Source organism: Penaeus monodon, chromosome 5, assembly GCF_015228065.2.
Source record: "Penaeus monodon isolate SGIC_2016 chromosome 5, NSTDA_Pmon_1, whole genome shotgun sequence".
In the NCBI taxonomy this organism is placed as follows: Eukaryota; Metazoa; Arthropoda; class Malacostraca; order Decapoda; family Penaeidae; genus Penaeus; species Penaeus monodon.
In genome coordinates, this window is record NC_051390.1 from 52,448,132 (window position 1) to 52,472,950 (window position 24,819).

General features: G+C 39.0%; 3 protein-coding genes across 3 annotated transcripts; 2 read left to right on the top strand and 1 right to left on the bottom strand.

Annotated features, from left to right (window-relative positions):
• Nucleotides 1-135: 135 nt before the first annotated feature.
• Nucleotides 136-1,921, bottom strand: LOC119573303 (triosephosphate isomerase-like). The gene is made up of 3 exons (XM_037920467.1): nt 1,282-1,921; nt 886-1,100; nt 136-756 (listed from the first exon to the last, which is right to left on the bottom strand). The coding sequence occupies exons 1-3, from the start codon at nt 1,610-1,612 to the stop codon at nt 247-249; spliced, it is 1,056 nt and encodes a 351-aa protein (XP_037776395.1). The 5' UTR covers nt 1,613-1,921; the 3' UTR covers nt 136-246.
• Nucleotides 1,922-2,406: 485 nt separating this feature from the next.
• On the top strand, nt 2,407-3,780 carry LOC119573300 (triosephosphate isomerase-like). Its single transcript, XM_037920463.1, has 4 exons — nt 2,407-2,619; nt 2,739-2,830; nt 2,966-3,127; nt 3,254-3,780. Exons 1-4 carry the CDS (start codon nt 2,505-2,507, stop codon nt 3,686-3,688), a joined length of 804 nt encoding a protein of 267 aa, XP_037776391.1. The 5' UTR covers nt 2,407-2,504; the 3' UTR covers nt 3,689-3,780.
• A 3,138-nt stretch (nt 3,781-6,918) lies between these two features.
• Nucleotides 6,919-8,277, top strand: LOC119573306 (triosephosphate isomerase-like). Its single transcript, XM_037920470.1, has 4 exons — nt 6,919-7,201; nt 7,327-7,418; nt 7,549-7,710; nt 7,843-8,277. The coding sequence occupies exons 1-4, from the start codon at nt 7,087-7,089 to the stop codon at nt 8,275-8,277; spliced, it is 804 nt and encodes a 267-aa protein (XP_037776398.1). The 5' UTR covers nt 6,919-7,086.
• Nucleotides 8,278-24,819: the final 16,542 nt, after the last annotated feature.

Consider the following 24,819-nt stretch of genomic DNA (forward strand, 5'->3'; position numbering starts at 1 on the left):
TTTCTATTTTCGTTAGTTTCACGTGTTCTAATCCATGAGTTGTTTGTGGTTTTATCTTTGTATATTTATTGCAGTATAAAAAACAATAGGTTTGTAAAGATATTTTTATTATTAGAAAATATAGTTGCACAAAAATAAATACTTTCATAATAAATAGTCTTGTCACTAACAAATCAAGGATTCATAAATGTAAAATTTATTTACACCTAAATGTGCGAGTCTGCCCAAAACGTCATTGAAAACCCTTCAAATGTATCGTTTCGGACAGCGCGTCGTCGCCGCTAGCCTCCTGGCGTATTCTCGCTGACGAAGCTGCTGGATGAGCTGGGCGGTCGAGCTGAGGGCCTCGTGCGTCGCCCAGAGGGACGAGCGAGACACTCGTGAAGAAGTGATCGCGGGAACGACGTCGGGTGTGAGGGTCGCGCTCCCCACCAGGAAGCCGTCCAGGTCCTCCAGCTGAGCCAGCTCTCGACAGTTGGTGGACGAAACGGAACCAGCGTAGATGATTCTGGTGCTGTTGGCCACCTTCTCGCTTACGTTGGCACGCAGCCACTGTCGTATGTTGGCCAAGGCCTCCTGCACCTGCTCAGCTGTGGCCAGGACGCCGGTATTACTGGCCCACAGAGCCTCGAAGGCGATTACCACGTCAGACCAGTCGCTGATGCTAGCGGCGAGGGACTTCATCTGGCCCAACAGGACATCCTCCGTGCGACCATTCTCGCGATCCTCCGACGTCTCACGAAAACAGACGATCACCTGTACACGCATAATAATGCAAATTAGGTCATCTATACATAAAGTTAACAATGGAATACACGTTTTTATTTTTAATTTTGTCAAATTGAATATGATAATAGAACTTTAGAAAATCTGATTTAATCTCACCTTCCTGCCTGCCCGCTCAGCTTCGACAGTCGCTTCCTTCAGCTCAGAATCGGAACTGCCAGACGAAGCTCCGCCCACCACTTCCCAGTGGCAGTCGCAGTCCCTGCAGAAGGCTTCCTCGTCCTTATGACCGTCAGGAACAGTCGTGGCGATCTCGACAGGAAGATGCTGTCGAGCATACGACAGGAACGAACACAAACTCTCTCTCTTGCTCTCTGTGGAAGAAACATTTCACAGATAGAGCTTTAAGAGACGCCAAAAACCTTTGTTATCACTGATTGGCCATTCACCAATAAATATACTTCGTAACTATCTCCTAATCTTGATAAAAAAAAAAAAAAAAAAAAAAAAAACAGCAAACATCTTCAAAACAGAGGCATAATCTGCGGTTCTGACCTGCGCTCGAGTCCGCTTGTGATGTCCAGCTGCCCGCAACCAGGAACTTCCTCTTGGCCGTCATCTCGCTTCCTCGGCGGAGAGTCATCGGGAAACCTTCTCGCTGGCCACTGAGGCGAGGTCTATCAGCCGTTCTCCGGGCGACGCGACTTTTATACTTGGCCACAAAAGCAAACGAACGTACTTGGAGCTTCCGGTATCCTGGGTTGAGCTCGAGCTTCACTGAGAACGGTTGGTCTGTTTGGTCGATTGGCATTTTCTGTAGTTGTGTCCGTGCTCGATTTTCTTTTTTATTCTTTCTTTTTTCCCTCTTCCCTCTTTTTCTTTCCATCCCTCTCTCTCTCTGATGAAAGTCTCTCTCTCTTTACCTTTCTCTCATTCGCTCCCACTCTCTCACCATTCTGTCTCTCTCATTCGCTCTCTCTCTCTATCTATCTGTTATTCTCCCATTTAAAAAACAAAGAAAATACAAGAGAGGAAAACTGCATTTTACCTTTCACTTCTTAGGATTTTTTTGAATCCTAAAAACGTGACTCACACACCACTGAACACCACTCTCCATATAACAAGTCTTCATTACTCCATGCTTTTCTGATTACTAACATTACTATATATTAAAAAAAAAAATACTCTATGTTTAAAAATCATAAAAGATAAATTACACACATACTGTATGCACAAGATGAAAGATAAGAATGTGGATATGTATATGTACATATATATATGTATATACACATACATATACACACTGATATGTGAAAATGCGGAAGACCCAATTCTCGGTCCCAAACACAAGTCTCACGCCCACACCTGTAGACGCCGCTGCACGCCTGATGTATGAGAAAAAGGAATATTCCAAGTCCAAAAGGATATTTCAAGTCAAACTCACGTTTGGTTTTCTTATTCTCATCTCTTTATGATAAAAGAATGATAAGAAATACCTGTAACAGGGCCTACTTATTTCATATTTTTCATTATTCAGGAGCAAACGACTTAATTTCACATGATTCTGTCGGAGGCGGAGCGATTCCGCAAAGAGAGGAAAGGCGAGGAATGACGTCATGCGAAGGAGTTCCTCTGATAGCTGCTTCCGGTGAAAAAAACGTATAAAATGAATGGTTGTTGTGAGACTGTCAGAAGCTAGCCGTTGCTCCTGATAACAAGAGCTCAACAAGACTACGCTGTTGAAAAGTTGTGGAAAAATAAGAGAGACAAGACTGAAGATGTCGGGCCAAAGGAAGTTCTTCGTGATCGGGAACTGGAAGATGAACGTAGACAAAGCCCGGATCGAGCACATTGTCAAGTTCATGTCGGCGGCTTCGTTGGACCCGAACACAGGTTAGTTTCATTTATCTCTCATCAGAACTATTACTCTGCTGGCAATGATACGTTTGTTTTTTTTCACTGTAGCGTTTTGATAAACATTAAATTTTTCCAAATGTGATCGTCCCAAACAGAGGCCGTGGTTGGCTGCCCTTCTTGCTACCTGTCATACGCCCGCCAGAGACTCCCTGACGAGATCGCTGTTGCCGCACAGAACTGTTACAAGGTAAGCTGTTCTTTCCATAGCTGCAGCAACCATGGTCGACTATTGTAATCCTAGTTCTAGCATAAAAGTTGCAATACATATAATCGTAAAGACTAAATGAAAAATCTTGTAACACAGTGGTATTTTGGTACGTAGGTCGCTCGTGGTAACTTCAGCGGCGAGATTTCTCCCGCCATGATCCTGGACTCCGGCTGCGAGTGGGTGATCCTGGGTCACCCTGAGCGAAGGACCATCTTCAAGGAGTCCGACCAACTCATCGCCGAGAAGGTCGCACACGCGCAGCAGGCTGGCATCAAGGTGAGCCTTCTCGCTTTCTCTTACTCTTAATGGCATCTTATCAAAAGACTCGAATGAGATAGACATTGGAGTTTTATCTTTTAAAGTGTTCATGAATGCCCTAACTTGCCTTCTGTCCATCATCAGATAATCGCGTGTCTGTGCGAGACGTCGGAGGATCGCGAGAATGGTCGCACGGAGGATGTCCTGTTGGGCCAAATGGAGTCCCTCGCCGCCAGCATCAGCGATTGGTCTGGAGTGGTGATCGCCTTCGAGGCTCTATGGGCCAGTAATACCGGCGTCCTGGCCACAGCTGAGCAGGTGCAAGAGGCCCTGGCCAATATACGACAGTGGCTGCGTGTCAACGTGAGCCAGAAGGTGGCCAACAGCACCAGAATCATCTACGCAGGTTCCGTTTCGTCCAGCAACTGTCGACAGCTGGCTCAGCTGGAGGACCTGGACGGCTTCCTGGTGGGGAGCGCGGCCCTCAGACCCGACATCGTCGACATCATCAACGCTCGACGACCCGACGTGTCCAGCCTCATCGCGCACTTCGACCGACCCAGCGGCCGACGCGCCTGAAGCGGGCGGTAGCCACTCCTAATTTACCTAGTTTTATGGATCTGCTTATTTATTGTAATACATATAGAATATAGTTCTATTTTCATCCACTATTTCATGTGTTTCAAATTACCCACTTCACGGTCGTCATATAAAATAAGCAAAAGAACATAGTAAACACATAAAAGCAGTAGTAACGAAAGCGAATCATGATAAAAGTGACAATTTTGATCCGACGCGGCAGTTGCGCTCCTTTTTACTCGCCGGGTTTTGTAAAGATGTTTATGCGCGAATGTAAATATAGCCATCGTCATTCTAACTACATTGCTCATGTATGTTTCGTGATCTTTCTAACCGCCGACGGATTTTTTTTTTTCACTATAATGCGCTAGTTTTCATATCAGATATAAAATACGTGGCCCTTTCTTTTTCCAAATCCTGTTTTTATGTTATAGAAATATACATATATACAAAAGAATATATGTATGTATACATATATGTATATACATACACGCACGCACAAGTACATATATGCGTGTGTGTGCATTGCTTACCAATAGATGAAAGGCATTGTGACAGTGATGATAATGGTACCATTACGTTAATTATGATAAGAATGGTTATAACGATCATTACATTGATTTTCATGTGAATATTATGATCACGATGATAACAAAATGGATTTAATAATAGCAGAAATAATTGCGACGCTAATACTTGTTTGTCTATTCTGATGCTTATACGTATCGACTGTTATAATTGCGTGGAATAAACTACAAAGCAATGTACAAGAAAGATATGAAATAAGAGAAAAGGAATAAGAGAATAAAAACTCATACACACATATATATGAAATATATATATGAAATATTTATATATACATATATATATATATATATATATATATATATATATATATGTGTGTGTGTGTGTGTGTGTGTGTGTGTGTGTGTGTGTGTGTGTGTGTGTGTATGTGTGTGTGCGTATGTGTGTGTATGTGTGTGCGTATGTTTTTATTTATATATACATATATACACACAGACATGTATGCAAGAATGAATGGTGCACGTCTTTCTTTATCACAAAATTCCTTGTAAGGTATAAGTATCTTAATAAGTGAGAAAAAAAATCATTCACATAAATACAGATTCTCTTAATGTGAAACAAGAAGCGACTCTATTACTTTTGCATTGACAGGCAGGCTAAGAGTAATATGTCGAGATAATACCACTGTATATAAAAATCTGACCAGAAACAGATTTCTCTGTCAGATGTGGGTCAAGTCAATAATTGAAACTATATTATAACGCAATGTATCGTTTATTCTAAATAAGGTAACAACAGCAGGCCAAATTGCCGACCTAATTTGTTTACGAATCATGCGAATTCATATATAACTTTTCACATATATTAATGCTAATTGGGATACATTGTACTGAATATATGGAGAGAATTGTAATTATCATCACATCGCAGAATCTCCTTCAAGATGGAATTAAGGAGTTAATCAAGCTTGGCACTTGTGGAGCATTGCATGGAGGTAAAAACTCGATCCCTGGGAACGTGAAGAAAAGAAATATGCGTTTTTTTTAACAAATTGAAATATATATCTATGAAAAGTCCAGCGGAATAGCATATTTAAACGAAAAGGACACCATCTACGACAAGGAATAGACCGATTTTCAAAATATTCGTTTTTGTTTCATATTTTTATTTATCGTTTTTTATTACCGCGATGAAAAAAAATATTTGGGTTCTTATTTATTCATTTATTTATTAAAACATATTGAAAATACATTTAAATACCGTTTTACGAACATATAGACACGTTGATCCCTTGATACAGATTCTGATCTCAAAAAGTTGATGATTATCGCCTTTTCATTTAGTTAATGTTATTAATCCCCGTTTGCGTTAGAACACGTGGAAATTGCAAGCATGCATCCAAAAGCGGTTACGTAGACCACAGTCCAGTTGACTGGTTATTAATCAAATTAGACTAAGCATTTCTGTTTGACATAGAAACCAATTCTAAATTCCCGAAAGGATGTTAAAGGAAAGGAAAACTCGTTATCAGGCACCACACCTTCCCAAAGTAGAACGACTAACACGCCTCTCGGAAATCCAGCCTTAGAACGCAGGACGTCACGGAACCCGAGTCACCTGAGTCGACTCCTCAACGAAACCACACAAACGGATGAGCATGATTTACGAAGCGTGAACATTTCTATGGAAAATGAGGCTAACGAAGCTGTTTTCCGTGTCACTTCCTTTGATCTCGGCGGGGACTCGGAACCGCTCAGCCACGCGGGAGGTGAACGGCGTTGGTTGTCAGCGAGTCACGAGGAACGAAGGAAATCTGACAGAAAAGAGCAACGGAGTCGAACCGCGGCCGTTCGGTGAGGGTTTCCGACTTGTGGGAATTTAAGTGCAGAGTTACTTTAAAATGGCGTGTACATGTGTGTGTGGGTTTGATTGTGTGGATGCAAACATACAAATTGATGCTGTATATATATGCATACACATAATCACAGATGTGCATATATTATATAAGTCATATATATACATATATAATGAATGTATAAATATAAACATATAGACAGATGTATGTGTGTCATATATATATATATATATATATATATATATATATATATATATATATATATTTATTTATTTATTTATTTATATTATGTTTATATGATGTTGTGTATATATATGCATACACATAATCACAGATATGCATATATTATATATGTACATATATATATATACATATATATACATATATAATGAATGTATAAAGATAAACATATAGACAGATTTATGTGTGCCATATATATATATATATATATATATATATATATATATATATTTATATTTATATTTGGTTTATATAACATATTGCATATCGTTATGAAGCATCTTTCATTACCCGAGAACCATTATCGAGGCCCAGATTTTTGCTGATATTGCAGCGCATGATACCCACATCTAAGGTCACAATTTACGCTAATCTATTACTCGTATAATAGATAATTTACTTAGCATTAGATGAAGCTCAGTAGAATGTGTACGTCGACATAACGATCGTGATATGAAGTAATTGATAACGGTCATCAAGAAAATGTCTTCCGGTTCTGCCCGTGTTATGAATGCTTGTTATTTAATTCCTCTCCCTCTCTCTTTCTTTGTTTACGAATATAAAACACTTACAAGGTATATAAACCACTCGAACAACCCGTGACGTATAACGCAACGCGAGAGAGGAAGTGGACACAATGACGTCACGGACGAACGTTTTTAATTTCCTGCAGGAGCTGTTTAGGAGTCAATCGTCGTCACTTAGGCCGCCAGTGGTCATCTAACGCTCCACAAGAAGCAAACAAGAAAACTGAATAAACAAGAAAGCAACCTTCAGAATGTCGAGCCAAAGGAAATTCTTCGTGATCGGGAACTGGAAGATGAACGTAGACAAAGCCCGGATCGACCACATTGTCAAGTTCATGTCGGCGGCCTCGTTGGACCCGAACACAGGTCAGTTTCATTCATCACTCATCAAACCGTTTACTCTGATGGCAATGTTTTTTTTTTTTTTTTTTTTTTTTTTTGTAGCGTCTTGATAAACATTAAATTTTTAAAAATCTGTTCGTCCCAAACAGAGGCCGTGGTTGGCTGCCCTTCTTGCTACCTGTCATACGCCCGCCAGAGACTCCCTGACGAGATCGCTGTTGCCGCACAGAACTGTTACAAGGTAAGATCTCCTTTTCCGAATTATAACAGGAAAGACGATTATATAAAAGTCTAGTGTGAGGAATAAAACAATAGTTTGAAGTGTCATATAATTTTTCTTTTCTTTTTTTATTGTTATAATTATCGAACATGTTGCCCACGGTAACTTCGGCGGCGAGATTTCTCCCGCCATGATCCTGGACTCCGGCTGCGAGTGGGTGATCCTGGGTCACCCTGAGCGAAGGACCATCATCAAGGAGTCCGATCAACTCATCGCCGAGAAGGTCGCACACGCGCAGCAGGCTGGCTTCAAGGTGAGCCTTCTCCTCCTCGCTTTCTCTTACTCTTAATGGCATCTTATCAAAAGACTCGAATGAGATAGACAATGGAGTTTTATTTTTTAAAGTGTTCATGAATGCCCTAACTTGCCTTCTGTCCATCATCAGATTATCGCGTGTCTGTGTGAGACGTCTGAGGATCGCGAGAATGGTCGCACGGAGGATGTCCTGTTGGGCCAAATGGAATCCCTCGCCGCCAGCATCAGCGATTGGTCTGGAGTGGTGATCGCCTTCGAGGCTCTATGGGCCAGTAATACCGGCGTCCTGGCCACAGCTGAGCAGGTGCAAGAGGCCCTGGCCAATATACGACAGTGGCTGCGTGCCAACGTGAGCCAGAAGGTGGCCAACAGCACCAGAATCATCTACGCAGGTTCCGTTTCGTCCACCAACTGTCGACAGCTGGCTCAGCTGGAGGACCTGGACGGCTTCCTGGTGGGGAGCGCGGCCCTCAGACCCGACATCGTCGACATCATCAACGCTCGACGACCCGACGTGTCCAGCCTCATCGTGCACTTCGACCGACCCAGCGGCCGACGCGCCTGAGGCGGCCGGCGGCAACTCCTAATTTTCCTAATTTTATGAATCCGCTTATTTATTGTAATAAATATAGAATATAGTTCTATTTTCATCAACTCATGTGTTTCATATTATCCACTTCACAGTCAAATTAAATAAATAAACAAAACGACAGTGTAAACACACAAAAGCAGTATTGACGAAAGTGAATCATGATAACATCAACTAAAGTGACAATTTTGATCCGACGCGGCTGACAAGGGCGGCAATTGCGCTCCTTTTTTACGCTGGTTTTGTACACAACTTTATACACGGATGTAAATTAAGCCGTTATCATCCTAAGTATGTTTCGTGATCTTTCTAATCACCAAGGCAATTTTTCATTTCATAATGTTTTTCAAATGAATTATCTAGAGAGAAATAGTCCTTTCATGTTTTCCAAAACCTGCTTTAAATATATATACATACTATCCGCCACACATGTGCTGTATTTGTTCTTTTTGTAAGATGTAGTAAATACTTGACATTTTCCTTTGTGTGTGTGTTTTTGTCTGTATACATATACAGACACAGATAAATAGATATAAATATAGATAGATGAATACACAAACACATATATACACACGTATATATGTATGAATATATATACACAAATATGCATATAAATATATACGTATATATAATAATGTATACATGTGTGTGTATATGTAGATGTATGTATGTATGTGTACACACATATATATATGTGTCTGTATACATACATAGAAATATATATGTATATATACATACATATATATGCATATTTATATATATACATATACATATATATGTATGTATCTATACATATACATACATATATATACATATGTGTGTGTGAAAATCACCTTTCGTGACGTCATTGATGTCCCTGTTCTGACGTCATCAGTGACGGTGCGTCTAGAATCCTTAAAAATTTTCCTTCTGAAAAAGATGACTTTTTCTTTCCAAATGCTTTATTTTTGCTTTGATGGCTCCGTGAATTCTAGTCTCACAGGGGGGGGGGGGAGAGAGATTGAGGGGGGAGATATCAAGAGAGATAGAGGGAGAGATAGATAGATAGATAGAGAGGGAGGGGGAGATTGAGGGGGGAGAGATAGAGAGAGAGAGAAGAAAGAAAGAAATGAAAATATATACATAGATAAAAAGAATCAAATGAAAAATGAATTGATGGATGATAAAATTTTAAAAATGATAATACTTGGAATCTTTTGATAAAACAATGTCTTGATAAGATCTATTTTTTTATACTAAGAAATAAGCTAAACAGCTTTACACCCAAAAGCAGGTTATTTCTATTCGTTTTTGCCAATGATTACTGTAACTAACATTTGCAAATGCAATGCTAGTTTTACTTGTCCTAAACAAGTTGTGGCTGGATGTCATTCTTGGTATTTCCCAAGGTCGCTTTTGGAGACCTTTGGCTTTTGAAGTATCGGCATGGATTATCCTAAATGACGATGGCACTTTAATGTAATGAACTTCTAGGATTTTAACTTAAATCTAAAGGATACGTATTTAGAAATTTGGAATTTAGAAAGGTAAATTTCCGCTGCGAGATTCCCAAAGCCTCTGTTACCCCCGGATTTTTCTGAAAGAAAAATTTATACTTTTTCGAAAAATAGAAAGCAAATAGTAATCAAAAAAAAAAACCTTTCCCATTCCATGTTTTCGCTGGAACCCTTTTTCCTGGCTAAAAATAATTTCTTTCGCCTTTCCCCGGGCCGGGCTTTTTTGTCCCGATTTTGATTTCAGCTCGTCACCCCGGGGTTTCATGTGAACACCGTACCAAGGGGAAATGGAAAAAAAATATTCGGTTTTTTTCTTTTGGGCCCCATTTATTTTCTGTCAGGAAGTTGATAAATTAAATGACAAAATAGGTAAAGAAATGTCGGATTTACTATTTGATACTGTTTTAGTGGGAAAAAGGGAATTCAACCTGTACGGGAGAGAAATTTTTGTATAAAGCAATGTTTTATAAACGCCCCGTTTTTTCCGAGGGGGGGATGGTTGTGACGTGTTTGTGGGGACTGAACTTGGGGAAAACGCTTCCGGTGTAATCAGATATATCCCCTTTGGGCGTTTACGACAACGATTTCAGTGTTGCTCGGGAGTCCCTCCTAAAGGTTGCAAAAAAGAAAGACTTAAAATTTTGGGGTGAAAGAAAAAAAAAAAATCAAATCAAATGTCCCCCCAAAAGGGAAGCTTGGGTTTGGGGGAAAATGGAAAAATGAACGTAGACAAACCCCGGATCGATAAACATTGTCAATTTCATTCGGGGGGCCTCGTTCCCCCCAAAACACAGGTCGTTTCATTCATAACTCAAACCATACTTTGAGGGCAATGATTTTTTTTTTTTTTTTTTGTAGCGTTTGATAAACAAAAAAATTTTTAAAAAAATCTGTTTTTCCCAAACAGGGGCCCGGGGTTTGGGCCCCCCTTTTCTTGTTTCCCCTGTCAAAACGCAGCCAGAGACTCCCGGACGAGTTTGGCTGTTCCCGCACAAAAAACTTTTTAAAAGGAAGCCCCCTTTTTCCAAATTTATAACAGGAAAGAGGGATTATATAAAAGCTAGGTTTGGGGAAATAAAACTATATTTTGGGAAGTGTCATAAAAAAAAATCTTTTTTTATTTTTAAAATTAAATTAAAAAGGTTCCCCCCGGAATTTCCCAGCGGCGAGTTTTCTCCCGCCATGATCCTGGATTTCCGGCTGCAGGGGGTGACCCGGGCCCCCTGGGAAGGCCCCTCTTAAAGGAGCCCGGGGCCCAAACTCATCCCCCGGAGGGGGCGCAAAACGCCCCAGCAGGTGGCATAAAGGGGTGACCCTTCTCCTGGGCCTTTCTTTAAACTTTAAGGCCCTCTTATAAAAAGCTGGGAATGAGATAGACTTTGGAGTTTTTTTTTTAAAGTGTGTAAAAAATGCTCAACTTCCCCCTTCGTCCATCATGATAACGCGTTTTTGTGCGGGGACGCCCTGGGGGATCGCGGAAGGGTTTGCGGGGGAGGATGTCCTTTTGGGGCCCAAAATGGGGCCCTCGCCGCCAGCACCCGGGCGAGGTCGGGAGGGGGATCGCCTTGAGGCTCGGGGGGGCCCCGTAATACCGGGCCCTGGCCACAGTTGAGGCAGGGGGGCGGGAGGGCCCTTTGGCCAACATCGACAGTGGCTGGGTCAACTTTGAGCCAAAAGGGTGGCCCAACAGAAACCGAAAATTACGCGGGTTCCCGGGTTTGTCCAAAACCTGTCGAGAGGGCTCAGGGAGGACCTGGAGGTTTCCTGGTGGGGAGCGGGGGCCCTCAGACCCAAACATCGTCACATCATCAACCCCGGGGAACGCCCCGACGTGCCCCACCCTCATCGCGCATTCGCCCGCCCCAAGGGGCCCGGGACGCCCCTGACGGGCCCGGCGGCCCCCCCTTAATTTACCTAGGTTATAGATTGCTTATTTATTGTAAAAATATAAAAATATAGTTTATTTTCATCAACTCGGGGTTTTTTATTTTACCCATTCACAGCCCTTTAAATTAAAATAAAAAAAACGACATTTTGAAAAAACCAAAAAAAAAACCCACTATGCCCCAAGTAAATTTCATGATAACATAAATTTAAAGTGAAAATTTTTGGGATTAAACGCGGCTGGAAAAGGCGGCCATTGTACTCCCTTTTTACGCTGGTTTTGTACAAAAACTTTTTTAAAAGACGAAAAAATTAAACCCTTACATCCTAAGTAGGGTTTTTGATCTTTTAATCCCCCAAGGCAAATTTTTTTTTCATAAAAACGTTTTTAAAAATTTTTTAAATTATTTTGAGGGACTTTAGTCCTTATTTTTTTCCAAAACGGTTTTTAAATATATATATATTTTATAATCCCCCAAAACATGTGCTTATTTTGTTTTTTTTGTGAGAGGGAGAAAAAATTTTATTTTTCCTTTGCGTAAACACGGAACAAAATGAGGGTAATTTAACTGACTTTTAGACATACTTTACCCCAAAGTAAATAAAAGATAGCTTTTGTTTTTTCATATTAAAAATCGGGGAAATAACCGATAAAACCTATAATAAAGGATGGCGGTGGAAAAGGGATATGCTAAAGATGAAAAGAGTGAAAATAATTTTATGCCCCAATTAATTTAAAAAGGTATTTTTAATTTTACAATTTTAAAATAAATATATACATAAAAAAAAAAAAAACCATATACATAAATATTATGTATGTATGATATGTAAATGTAGAAAAAGGTATAACCCCACATTTTATATTGAGAAACATGCAAACATACCCTTTTTTTTTTCCCAAAAAATGGTCCTTTTTATAAACCCTTTGACTGGTTTCCAAACTGCAAAAAAAATCGGGTTTGCGCAAGAGCTTGAAAGAGCCACTAAAATTAACATTTATGAAAAAATTCTTCGTTTTTTTTCCTTTCCCTTTGCACATGAATAAAAGCGTTTCAAAAAGGGCCCAAAAAATTGCAGTCGGGACCCATTTGTGAAAACCTCCCATTTGGTATTACTTTTAGTAGTAGAAAAGAAAATTAACAGAGGAGCAGTGAAGTCGTTTAGAGAAATTTGGGTAATAAATTTTACCCAATGTAGTTTTCCCCAGTAGCCGTAGTAGTAAAAAGTAGCATTTTGAAATTTAGTAGTAGGAGTATTTTTATAGAAAATACCCATTTTATAGCAGTAGAAAGTATTGGAGCAGTAAAGTAGCAGAAACAGAAAGCAGCCGTGAGATTACAAATTTTTATGTTTTTATCTCTTTTAAATTTTGGGGACTCGTGGAAAAAACCCCCTTTGTAATATATAGTTTGGTTTACTCCTCCCCTTCCTCCCCCCACTCCCTTTCCCCTTTCCCTTTAGCCTTTCCCCTTTCCCCCCTTTTTCCCCTTTCCCTTTCCCTTTGTATAATTGTTACGAGTTTCCCTATTTTCACTCTGTTATTACTTTTATGGGTTAATGTTATTAATATTATTATAAATTTTATTAGCTCATTATAAATTTTTTTTTTTCTGTTATTGGGCATGAGAAATTCATTACATTATTTGTAACATTATTTTTATTTTTTTCATTTTATTATTACCTTATTATTCTTCGGGGAAAAGGGTTTAAGAAACAGGTGGGAGGGGTAAGGGGAAAAGGAAAGGGGGGAATAAAGGGAGAAGAAAGGGAGTAGAGGGAGAAAATGATGGATGGGGGATTAAAGAAATAAAGAGATAACGAGATAAAAGATATAAAAGATAGGGAAGAACAAACAGAGGGGAAACGGAAGGGACTTAAAGAGAAAAAGGGGAGAGGGAAGAGAAAGATGAGGATAAGGAGTAAATAGTGATAATGACAAAAATAACAGAAATGTTGATTAGTAAAAACAATGATCAAAAACAGCCCCCGTGACAAGCAAAAAAAAAAGAATTTGAAAACGTGAGCCCCGTCTTTTTGAGATTCTTTTCGTTTTGTGTATATTATATGAACACATATATCTGTGAGAAATATGTACATATATATATTTATTTTTAATTATATGCACAAAAAGTGTGTGTGTGTGGGTTATATATAATATATATAAAATTAAAATTATATAAAAAATATATATTTTTAATATATATATATGCACCCCACTTTACACTATGTGTGTGGGTGGTTTTTGTTGACATAATTTATATTATGTGTTTCTGTGGGGTGCTACATATATAGGGAAATTATATTATATTGGAATACAATGAATGGGGTATATGCATGTATGCACATATGTGTTTTGGGGAATTTTTCTTTTCCCTTCCTTTTTTTCCTTTCTTCATTTTTTTTCTCCTCCATTCCTTCTTTCCCTCCCCCCTTTTCCCTCGGGGGGAAGGGATGGGAAGATGGGGAAAGGGAGAGAAAGGAATACAGAATAAGGGATAAGGAAGAAATAATAAATAGAGAATAAGAAATAAGGGATAAGGAAGAAATATGAAATAGGTAATAAGAAATAAATAAGAAATAAGGGACAAGGAATAAGAAATAAGAAATAAGAATTTAGAAATAAGGAAGAAGGAAGAAGGAAGAAATAAGGAAAATTAAGCAAAGGAGGTGGAGGAGAAAGGGAGAGAGGAAGTGGGTGGGAGAGGAAAGGGGCCCTTTAAAATAAAAGGGGAAAGGGGAGGAAATAAAGGGAAGATTTAAGAGTGAGAGAGGGTGGAAAGGGAGAGGGAGAAAGGAGAAGAAGATTAGGAGAAAGAAAGAAAGAATAATATCTCTTTTGTTTTTTCTTTGTTTCGTGGAAAAATGATGATAACAATAGCAATGATAATAATAAAAATAGAAATGATAATAATAATAATAACATAAAAAAAAGGAAAAAAATTTAATAGAACATTAACAATGAAAAATGAAAAATGTTTAACAATAAAAAAAAATAATAATGAAATGATAAAAAAAAAATAATAACAAGTAATGATAACCAACTTTAATGGCAACAATTATAACAAAAATTTTTCATGTTTAATGATAACAATAAAAACACTAGATGATAACAAAAAAATTTAATAATGATAGTAGTAGTAGCAATGATTATAATAACAACAATAATAAAAAAATGTAAGGGATAATGATAAAAATAAGTAATGATAATAATTTTTTATTTTGTTTTTGTGTGGGGTTTGGGTGGTGTGTGTTTTTTCGTGGGCTGTGCGGTCCCGTGTGTGTGTGTGAACGCGTGGGCGTGTGTGTTTTTTTTGGGGTGTGTGTGGTTTGGGGTGTGTTGCGTGTGTGTGTGGGGGTGTTTTGTGTTGTTTTGTGTGTGTGGTGTGTGTTTTGGTGTGTTTGTGTTGTGCATTTGGGTTTCTGTATGTATGGGGCTTGTCCGGCACTTACAAAACGTTTTAGAAGTGCTGGATGTAATCTAAAAAAAAAAAAACCCAAAAAATACCGGAGGGTGAGGGTCACAGCATTCCCCCGGGGCCGTGACCGGGACGCAGGCCCCCAGGGAGTCATGAAAAAAAACACGACAGTCAACGGGGAAAAAGATTTTCCGTGAGTGGGTTTTCCTTTGGCGTTGGGGAAAAGGAAGGCACCGGAGGGCTTGGGCCCTCGTGACGAGCGAGAAACACGCCCCGCCCTTTTCCCCTAATGTAACGACTCCCAAATTTTACGAGAAACGTACCTGCGGGACAAAATACGGGGAATACATGCATTACTTTACTTTCTTTAATATACATACTTTACATATATAAAATATATAAAATATTTTATATAAATATATATTTTAAAAATTATATAATATATATAAAATCCACACACAACAAAATATATATACCAACATATATGTATTTATTACAGATTATGTGTGTGGGTATATATATATATAATATTTTAATATATATAATAATATATATATTTTATATGTGTGTGTGGGTGTGTGTGTGTGTTTTGTGTGGGGTTTGTTTTATACTTTTATAAAACATATACGTTTGTATGGGGGGCATAAAATATATTAATATATTTATATAATATTTTTATTTTAATATATAATATATAATATTTTACATTAATACACACAACAATGTGTTGTGTCCCATATATGTATAATATATTATATAATATTTATATCTATAAAATATATATTAAAATATAATATACATAAAACATATATATGCCATTAAAATATATATATGACACACATGACAAGACATCTGCAAATGGCGTCGTAAACTTTCCCTTTTTATGCTGTAAATGTTGCTTTTATCTAAACCCTTTATTATTACTGTCAACATTTCTGTTATTAATGTCATTATCGCTGTTTCCTTCTTCTTATCCTCATCTTCCCCTTCCCTCTCCCCCTTTTCTATTTAAGTCCCTTCCGTTTCCCTTCTATTTGTTCCTCCTTATCTCTTTAAATTCTTTTATCTTTATTTTTATTTTTTTAACCCCCCAATTTTTTTTTTCCCTCTCCTCCCTTTTTTTTCCCCTTTTTCCCTCTTACCCTCCTACCTTGTTTCTTAACTTTGTATCGAAGAAGAATAGTAACAATAATAATGATCATAAAAACAATGATAATAAAAACAACAACAATGATTACAATAATCATGATGTTGATAATAGTAATAACAACAGTAATAATGATAATGATGCTAATAATAATAATAACAAGAATGATAACAATAATGACATTAATGATAACGATAATAACAGAACGAAAATAGGATTCTCGTAGATTCGGATTATGACGAATGAAAGGAAATGAAAAAGGGAGAGGAGAGGTGAAAGGAAGGAGAGGAGAGTGACGGAAGAAGAAAGGGGCCTAAAATCTTTTTGTTCCGTGGGTTTTCCCCCACGACCCCCGATAGTAAAGAGAAATGTTTGAAGTAATAGTGATCTGTGGGGCTGTGCTGTTTTTGTTTACTATGTTTTACTACTGCTTATACTATACAAAGAAATTTAAAGTTTGTATGACTGCTTCTTCTAATACTAATAATATTCCTACTACTACATTTGCTACTACTGCTTTTTTAAAGCTCCTTACAATAAAATTGTGCAATTACTCTTTTACTAATAAATTCCTACTACAAAAAATGTACTTTATACTGCTGCTGCTGCTGGACAAAAACTTTGCACACTTTTACTCTACTCTAATACGACTACAAATGCTACCTCTAATACTATCTCTTTTACTCTACTAATGGGTAATCCCCCGGCAGGTGTCACAACTGATACAGACGTTTTTGGCCCATTTTGAATCGCTTTTATTAGTGTGCAAAGGAACGGAAACAAAAAAAAAAGAATTTTGTAAAAAAAATGTTAAATTTTTTGTGGTTTTCTTTGCAAAGCTCTTGAGCCAAAACCCGATTTGTTTACAGACCTAGGGGCCCTTAAAAAGGGTCTATAATAAAAGGGTATTTTTGAAGGAATTTAAGGGGAGTTGCATGTTTCATCAAAAATATCTGTGGTGGGGTGTGGGTGATAAGCTTGTATCACAGTATATATCATACAACATACATATGTATTTTAGAGGGATATAGTGTAGGCATAAAATTTTTGGATATATATATATATTAGTATATATTATGTATACATAATAATTTTTATATTTCTTTTTAAGATAACGATATTACTTTTATCCTGCTTAGCATAGCAATTTAATCACCCTTTATAAAATCTGCTGATCGAGTTATTTACTTTATCTTAAAAGTACGAAACCCCCCCCCATTTGATACTTTGAGACAAATAGTCTAAGTCAGTATAAAACCCCATTTTGTTCCCGTGTTTTCGCAAAGGAAAAGGTTTTCCAAATTGGGGTTTTCCATATCTCATTTAAAAAAAACAAGTTTCAGGAGAGGGCGAATTTCATGTATACATATTTTTGCAGGGTTTTTGGGGAATATGAAAGGGGTAAAGTTCTCAAAATAACTTTTTTGAAAAAAAAAATTTTAGTGAAATGAAAAAAATTTCCTTTTTGGGTTTGAAAGATCATGAAACATCATCCCGGGAAAAAGGCTTTATTTACATTCTGTATAAAGTCCTTTTCAAAACCCCCCGAAAAAAAGGGGCGCAATTCCGCCTTTTCCAAACCCCGACGGACAAATTTGCCCCCTTTAGTGAGGGTTTTTCATGATTCACTTTTGTCAGTACTGCTTTATGTGTTTTCACTGTCGTTTTTTTTAATTTTTTAATTTGACCCACTGTGAAGTGGATAACAGAAACAAAATGAGTTTTATGAAAATAGAACTATATTTTATATTTATTAAAAATAAATAAACAGACCTAAAACAAAGTAAATTAGGAGTTGCCCCCGGCCGCCCCAGGCGCGGCGGCCGCTGGGCGGTCGAAAAATGCGCGATGAGGGGGACAATTGGGTCGTCGAGGTTTTAAAGATGTCGACGATGTGGGGGCTGAAGGGGCCCCCTCCCCAAGGAAAAACCCTCCAAAATCCTCCCGCTGAGCCAGCTGTCGACAGTTTCTAGGGCGAAAAGGAAAACCCGCGTAGATGATTTTTGGTGGGTGGGCCCCCTTCTCGCTCACTGGGGCCGCAGCCCCCCTGTCGTTTTGTTGGCCCAAGGCCCCCCTGCACCTGCCAGCTTGGCCAGGACGCCGGTATTTCGGCCCACAGAGGGCCCGAAGGCGATCACCACGGCCCGACCCGTCGTGATAGGCGGCGAGGGTTGGGTTTGGGCCCCTCAGGACATCCCCGTGGGAAACCCTTTCGCCCCATCCTTTCCCACCCTCTCACACAAACAGCGATTATCTGGGCGGGCCCATAAACCCAAAAAAAAATTAGACATTCAGAAAATTTGGGAAAAGAAAAATCCAATTCCCTCTCATGCAAGTTCTTTGACAACAATTTGGGGCCTTTTGGAAAGAGAGAAAGCGAGGAGGGAAAAAGGTCACCTTGATTTCCCCGCCGCTGGGGTGTGTGCGACCCCCTTTTCCGGCGATTTAGTGGGCGGGGTCCCTTTAAGATGGGGCCTTTGCTCAGGGGGGGACCCCGGGTCACCAATCGCAGCTGGAGTCCAGGATCATGGCGGCAGAAATTCGCCGCTGAAGTTACCCTGGGCAACCGTTCCAGAATTTTAAAAAATAGAATAACATTTCTTCATAGACATTCAGACTATAAGTCTTTGTTTTTTTCCCCAAAACTTTTTACTTTTATATAATCGTCTTTTCCGGGTTTTAATTCGGAAAAGAGGGGCTTTCCGGGAAACATTCGGCGGGGAACAGCGATCTCACCCGGGAGGGCTCTGGCGGGCGTATGACAGGGGGAAAAAGGGCAACCAACCAAAGGCCCCCTTTTTTGAAAATTAAAAAAAAACGTATCGGTTTGTTTAGGCAAACGCCGAACTCATTCCATTTAACCAATTATTTCTGCATGACCAACTCACTTTTATCCTAACACGAACAGAAAATAAAATTTTGGGGACTAAACCCGGTTTGGGTCCAACGAGGCCCCGACTAAATTGAAAAAATGTGGGGATGGGCTTTTTTCTACGTTCATCTTCCAGTTTCCCCATCACGAAGAAATTTCCTTTTGGCTCGACATTTTTGAAAGGGGGCCTTTTTTTTTATTTAGTTTTTTGTTTTCTTCTTGTGGAGCGTTTGAGACCCCTGGCGGGGGCCCAAGTGACGACGATTTACTCCTAAACAGCCGCAGGAAATAAAAAAAAGTTTGTCCGTGACGTTAAAGGGTCCACTTCCCTCTCGCGTTGCGTTTTTACGTCACGGGTTGTTTGAGGGGGTTTTTATACCTTTTAAGGTTTTTTAAATTTGTAAAAAAAAGAAAGGGGGGAGGGAGAGGAATTAAAAAACAAGCATTTATAAAACGGGGAGAACCGGGAAAAACATTTTCTTGAAGACCGATCAATTTCTTCATATCCGATCTTTTGCGACTACACATTCTACTAAGTTTATCAGTGCTTTAAGGGAAATTTCTATTATAGAGTAATAGATTAGCGTAAATTGGTTTACCTTAGAAAGTGGGTACTTTTGCCCGGGAATATCAGCAAAAAAAGGGCCTCGATAATGGGTTTGGGGGGAAGGGAAAAATAAACCCCTAACGATTTTTGCAAGGGTTTTATAAATATAATAAAAAAAAAATACACTTCATCTTTTCTATATGTTTTATCTTTACATTCAAACCTATATATGTTTTTATAGTATAATAAGTATATATATAATAATATTTTATAAAATAAAAATATGCACATCTGTGATTTTGGATGGGATAAAATAATACAGCATCAATTTTTATTTTGCCCACAAAATCAAAACCCCCACAGAAAACATGAACGTATTTTAAAGGAAAACTTAGATTCCCAAAAGTCGGAAAAACCCCCACCGAAAAGGCCGCGGGTTTGACTCCGGTTGCTCTTTTTGTCAGTTTCCGTCGCCCCCGTGACTCCGGGTGACAAACCCAAAGCCCGGGGAAAGGTAAGCACCCAGGGTCAAAACCAACAAATGAGACCGCCATAAAAAACTGGGCACAGGCCGGGGGAAAAAGTGAAAAAGGCCCCGGGGGAAGCCAGAACTTCGCAAACTCAAAACAAGCCCTTTTCCCCCCGCGGGCTGGGGCGGTTCCGGGTCCCCGCCCAAATAAAAAGGAAATGACACGGGAAAAAGGTTTTAGCCCATTTTCCTTTGAAATGTTCACGTTTGTAAAATTTATGCTCGTCCGTTTTGTGTGGGTTTCGTGGGGGAGTGCTAAAGGGGACTGGGGTTTCCGGGGCGTCCTGCGTTTTAAAGGTGAATTTCCGAGGGCGTGGTTTGTGGGTTTTACTTTTTTAAGGGGTGATGCCTGGGTAAAAGAGTTTTCCCTTTTCCCTTTAAAAATCCTTTGGGGAAATTTTGAATTTTTGTAGTCAAAAAGAAAGTTAGTCTAATTTTATGAAAAATAGACGAGGGTTTCGTAACCGCTTATGGAGGATGCAAAGCAAAAATTTTAAAGGTTCTAAAAGAAAAAGGGATTTAAAAAAATTAATAAATGAAAAGGGGGGTTTAAACAACTTCTTGAGATCAGAATCTGTATCAAGGGAAACAAAGTTTTTATGGTCGTGAAACCCTTTTTTGAATGTATTTTCAATAATGTTTTAATTAATAAATAAATAAATAAAAAAACCCCAAAAAATTTTTTTCATCGCGGGGAATAAAAAACGATAAATAAAAAAAAGGAAACAAAAAAGAAATTTAAAAAAACGGGCCCATTCCTTGTCGTAGATGGGGTCCTTTTCGTTTTAAAAAAATGCTATTCCGTTTGGGCTTTTTATGGAAAAAATATTTCAATTTTTTTAAAAAAAAAGCATATTTTTCTTCACGTTTCCCCGGGTCAGTTTTTTTTTTTTCCCCCATGCAAGCCCCAAGTGCCAAGCTTGATTAAAATCCTTAATTTCCCTCTTGAAGGAAAATTTGTTTGCGAGTGATGATAATTCCCAAATTTTCTCCCTAATTTAGTTTCAAGGGACCCCCAATTTGCAAATTTAAAATATGTGAAAGTTAATAGGGAAATTTGCAGATTCGTAAAAAAAGCTTTGGTCGCCAAATTGGGGCCCGCGTTTTAAACCCTTTATTTTGGAAAACGATGCATTCTTATGATTTTAAAATAGTTTAAATTTTTGACTTTTACCCCCATCTGACAGAGAGATCTGTTTCTGGTCACATTTTTTTTATAGAGTATTACTCGAGTGGTACTCTTAGCCAGGCCCGTCAATGGCCCCCAAAGAATAGAGTCGCTTCTTTTTCACATTTTAAAAGGAGAATCTGTATCTATGTTGATTTTTTTTACTAAGCTACTTAACAATAAGTTTGGGCATAAAGAAAGACGGGCACCATACACTCTTTTAAAAAATTTTGTTTGGGATATATATGTATATAAAAAAACAAACGCATAAAACGAAAAATACACACACACACCCCACATATATAAAATATGTATATATTTTTCATATTATATTTAATTTTAATTATAAATGCGTTGTCTACGAATGTTTTTGTTCTCCCCTTTTTCCTTTTGCTTTTTTCATATTTTTTGTACGTTGCTTGGAGTTTATTCCACGCAATTATAACAGTCGGAAAAAATATAAGATTTAGAATAGACAAACCCAAATATTAGCGTCGCCCAATTTTTTCTTTCAAATTTTTAAAAACCATTTGGGTTTTCCGTGAAATTTTTCATTTAGGATTAATGAATGATCATTTTTACCCTTTTATCAAACCCTAATGGTCCCCCTTAATCACTCTCACAAGTCTATTGGTATGCCGTGCACACCCCACACATATGTGTTTGGCGTGTGTGTATGTATAAAAGAAAATATTTTGATACATACATTATTTGTGTAATATAAACCCTAAAACAGGTTTTTTGGGAAAAGAAAGGGAACCCTGTTTTTTCAAAATATTTTTTTTTAAAAAAAAGCGCTTTTTGAAATAAAAAAAAAATCATCGGCGGTTAGAAAGCACGAAAAACATGGAAATGTAGTTAAATGACGAGTTATATTTTCATTCGTGCATAAACCCCTTTACAAAACCCCGAGTTTAAAAAGGAGCCGCAAAATTTCCCCCCGCTTTAGCCGCGTCGGATCAAAAAAGGCCCCCTTTTTTCATCATTCACTTGGGGTTACTAGAGTTCATGTGTTTTTTCTTGTTCTTTTTCCTATTTTTATGAAACTTGAAGGGATAAATTGAAAAAACATGAAAAAGGTTTATGGGAAAAAAGAAATAATTTTATATTTATTTCAATAAATAAGGGAAATCTATAAAACTAGGTTTAAAATTTGGAGGGGGCAGCCGCCCGCGTCAGGCGCGTCGGCCCCTGGGTCGGTCGAATTGTGCGCGATGAGGGTGGGGCACGGGCGGGTAGTCGAGCGTTGATGATGTTTGCGAGTCGGGTCTGAGGGGCCCCGCTCCCCACCAGGAAGGGCCCCCAGGGCCCCCAGTGAGCCAACTTCGACAGTGGCTAGACGGAAAGGAACCTGGTAGATGTTCTGGTGTGTTGGCCCACCTTCTGGCTTTTCTTTTGGGACGCAGCCAAATTCTTTTGTTTGGGCCCAAAGGGCCCCCTGCACCTGCCCCAGTGTGGCCAGGACGCCGGGGGATTAAGGGCCCCCCCAGAGCCTCGAAGGCGACACCCGTCAGACCCGTCCCCGGGTGCTGGCGGCGGGGATTTATTTGGGCCAAAAGGACATCCTCCGGGCGCCCCTTCTCGCGATCCTCGACGTCCGCACAGACACGCTTTTTTGATTTATGACAGAAGGCAAGTTGGGCATTTATGAAAAACTTTAAAAAATAAAACTCCAAAATCTTCTCATTCGAGTCTTTTAATAAGATTCCATTAAGAGTAAAGAAAAAAGCGAGAAGAAGGCTCAAATTGATGGCCCGGGCCCGGTTGCGGGTGTGCGACCTTTTCGGCGTGAGGGGTCGGAATCCTTTAAGGGTGGTTTTTCGCTCAGGGGGACCCCGGACACCCCTGCAGCCGGAGCCAAAGGGTCATGGCGGGAGAAAATTTGCCCCGAAGTTACCACGAGCGACCAAAGACCAAAATACCCCCCTGTTACAAGATTTATCATTTACTTACCCTTATATGTTTGCAACTTTCTGTAGAACGAGGAGACAAAAAGTCGACCATTTTTGTGGGAGCTATGGAAAGAACAGCTTACCCGTAACAGTTCTGGGGCGGCAAAAAGCGACTCGTCAGGGAGTCTCTGACGGGCGTAGGGGGCAGGGAGCAAGAAGGGGGCCAAACCCCGGCCTCTGTTTGGGGACGAACAGGGTTTTTAAAAATTTAGTGTTTTTTCCAAAAGGGCGCTACAAAAAAAAAAAAATCATTTCATCAGGAAAAAAGGTTTTAAAGAAGGGATGAATGAAAAGACCGGGGTCGGGTCCAAAAGAAACCCCCGACATGAAAATTTACAAAAGTGGGCGATCCGGGCTTTTGAACCCTTCATCTTCCAGTTCCCCATCCCCGAAGAAAATTTCCCTTTTGGGTCGACACTTCAGTTTGGGGCTCTTATTTTTTTACAAAATTTTTTAAAAAGGTAGTATGTGGAGCTTTTTGTTATCAGGAGCAACCCGGTAGCTTTTGACACCCCACAAAAACCCTTTTTTTTTAACGATTTTTTCAAGGGAAAAACTATCAGAGGGGGGTCCTTTGCATGACGCATTCCCTTTCCCTCTTTGCGGGGAAACCCCTCCCCCCCGAAAAAATCATGTGAAATTGGCGTGCTCCTGTAATGAAAAATTTTGAAATAAGTAGGCCCTGTTACAGGTATTTTTTATCTTTCTATTTTCATAAAGGGGATGAGAATAAAAAAACCAAAAAGTTTAGTTTAAAAAATCTTTTTTCTTGGGGGGTTTCCTTTTTCATACCGGCGTTCAGCGGCCGTCCCCAAAGGGGCCGGGGGTTGAGGGTGTGGTATTAGCACCGGGAAATTTAGTCTTCCCCTTTTTTTAAATGTCATTTTGTATATTTTATATAGTGTTTATTACCTATAATATTTACAATACATATCCAAAATTTTATCTTTTTTCTTTGGGGATACACTATGTGGTTAATTTATCCTTTTTCAATTTTTTTTAAAATAAGGTCCGTGTTTGAATCAGAAAAACATGAAGTGATGAAGACCCCTTTTTTATATTAAAAGCTGCTGAATTTCCCCGATGCTTTGTTTGGGAAGGTTTAGGGTATGTGAGTCACGTTTTTAGGATTCAAAAAAATTTCCCAAGAAGGAAAAGCAAAAAATAAATTTTCCTCTCTTGTATTTCTTTTTTTTTAAATTGGGAGAATAACAGAAGAGAGAGAGGGAGCGAAGGAGAGACAGAAAAGGTGGGGAGTGGGGGGGGAATGAGAGAAAGGGAAAGAGGGGGGACTTTTATCAGAGAGAGAGGGATGGAAAGAGAAAAGGAAAAGAAAAAAAAAAAAATAAAAAAAAAAAGAAAAAAAGAAACCCCGGACCAAATACAGAAAAAGGGCAATCGAAAACAGACCAAACCCTTCCGCGAAAAATCGAGCTAACCCCAGGAACCCCGGGAAACTCCCAAATTTCGTTTGTTTTGGGTTTTTTGGCCAAATTAAAAGTTTGCG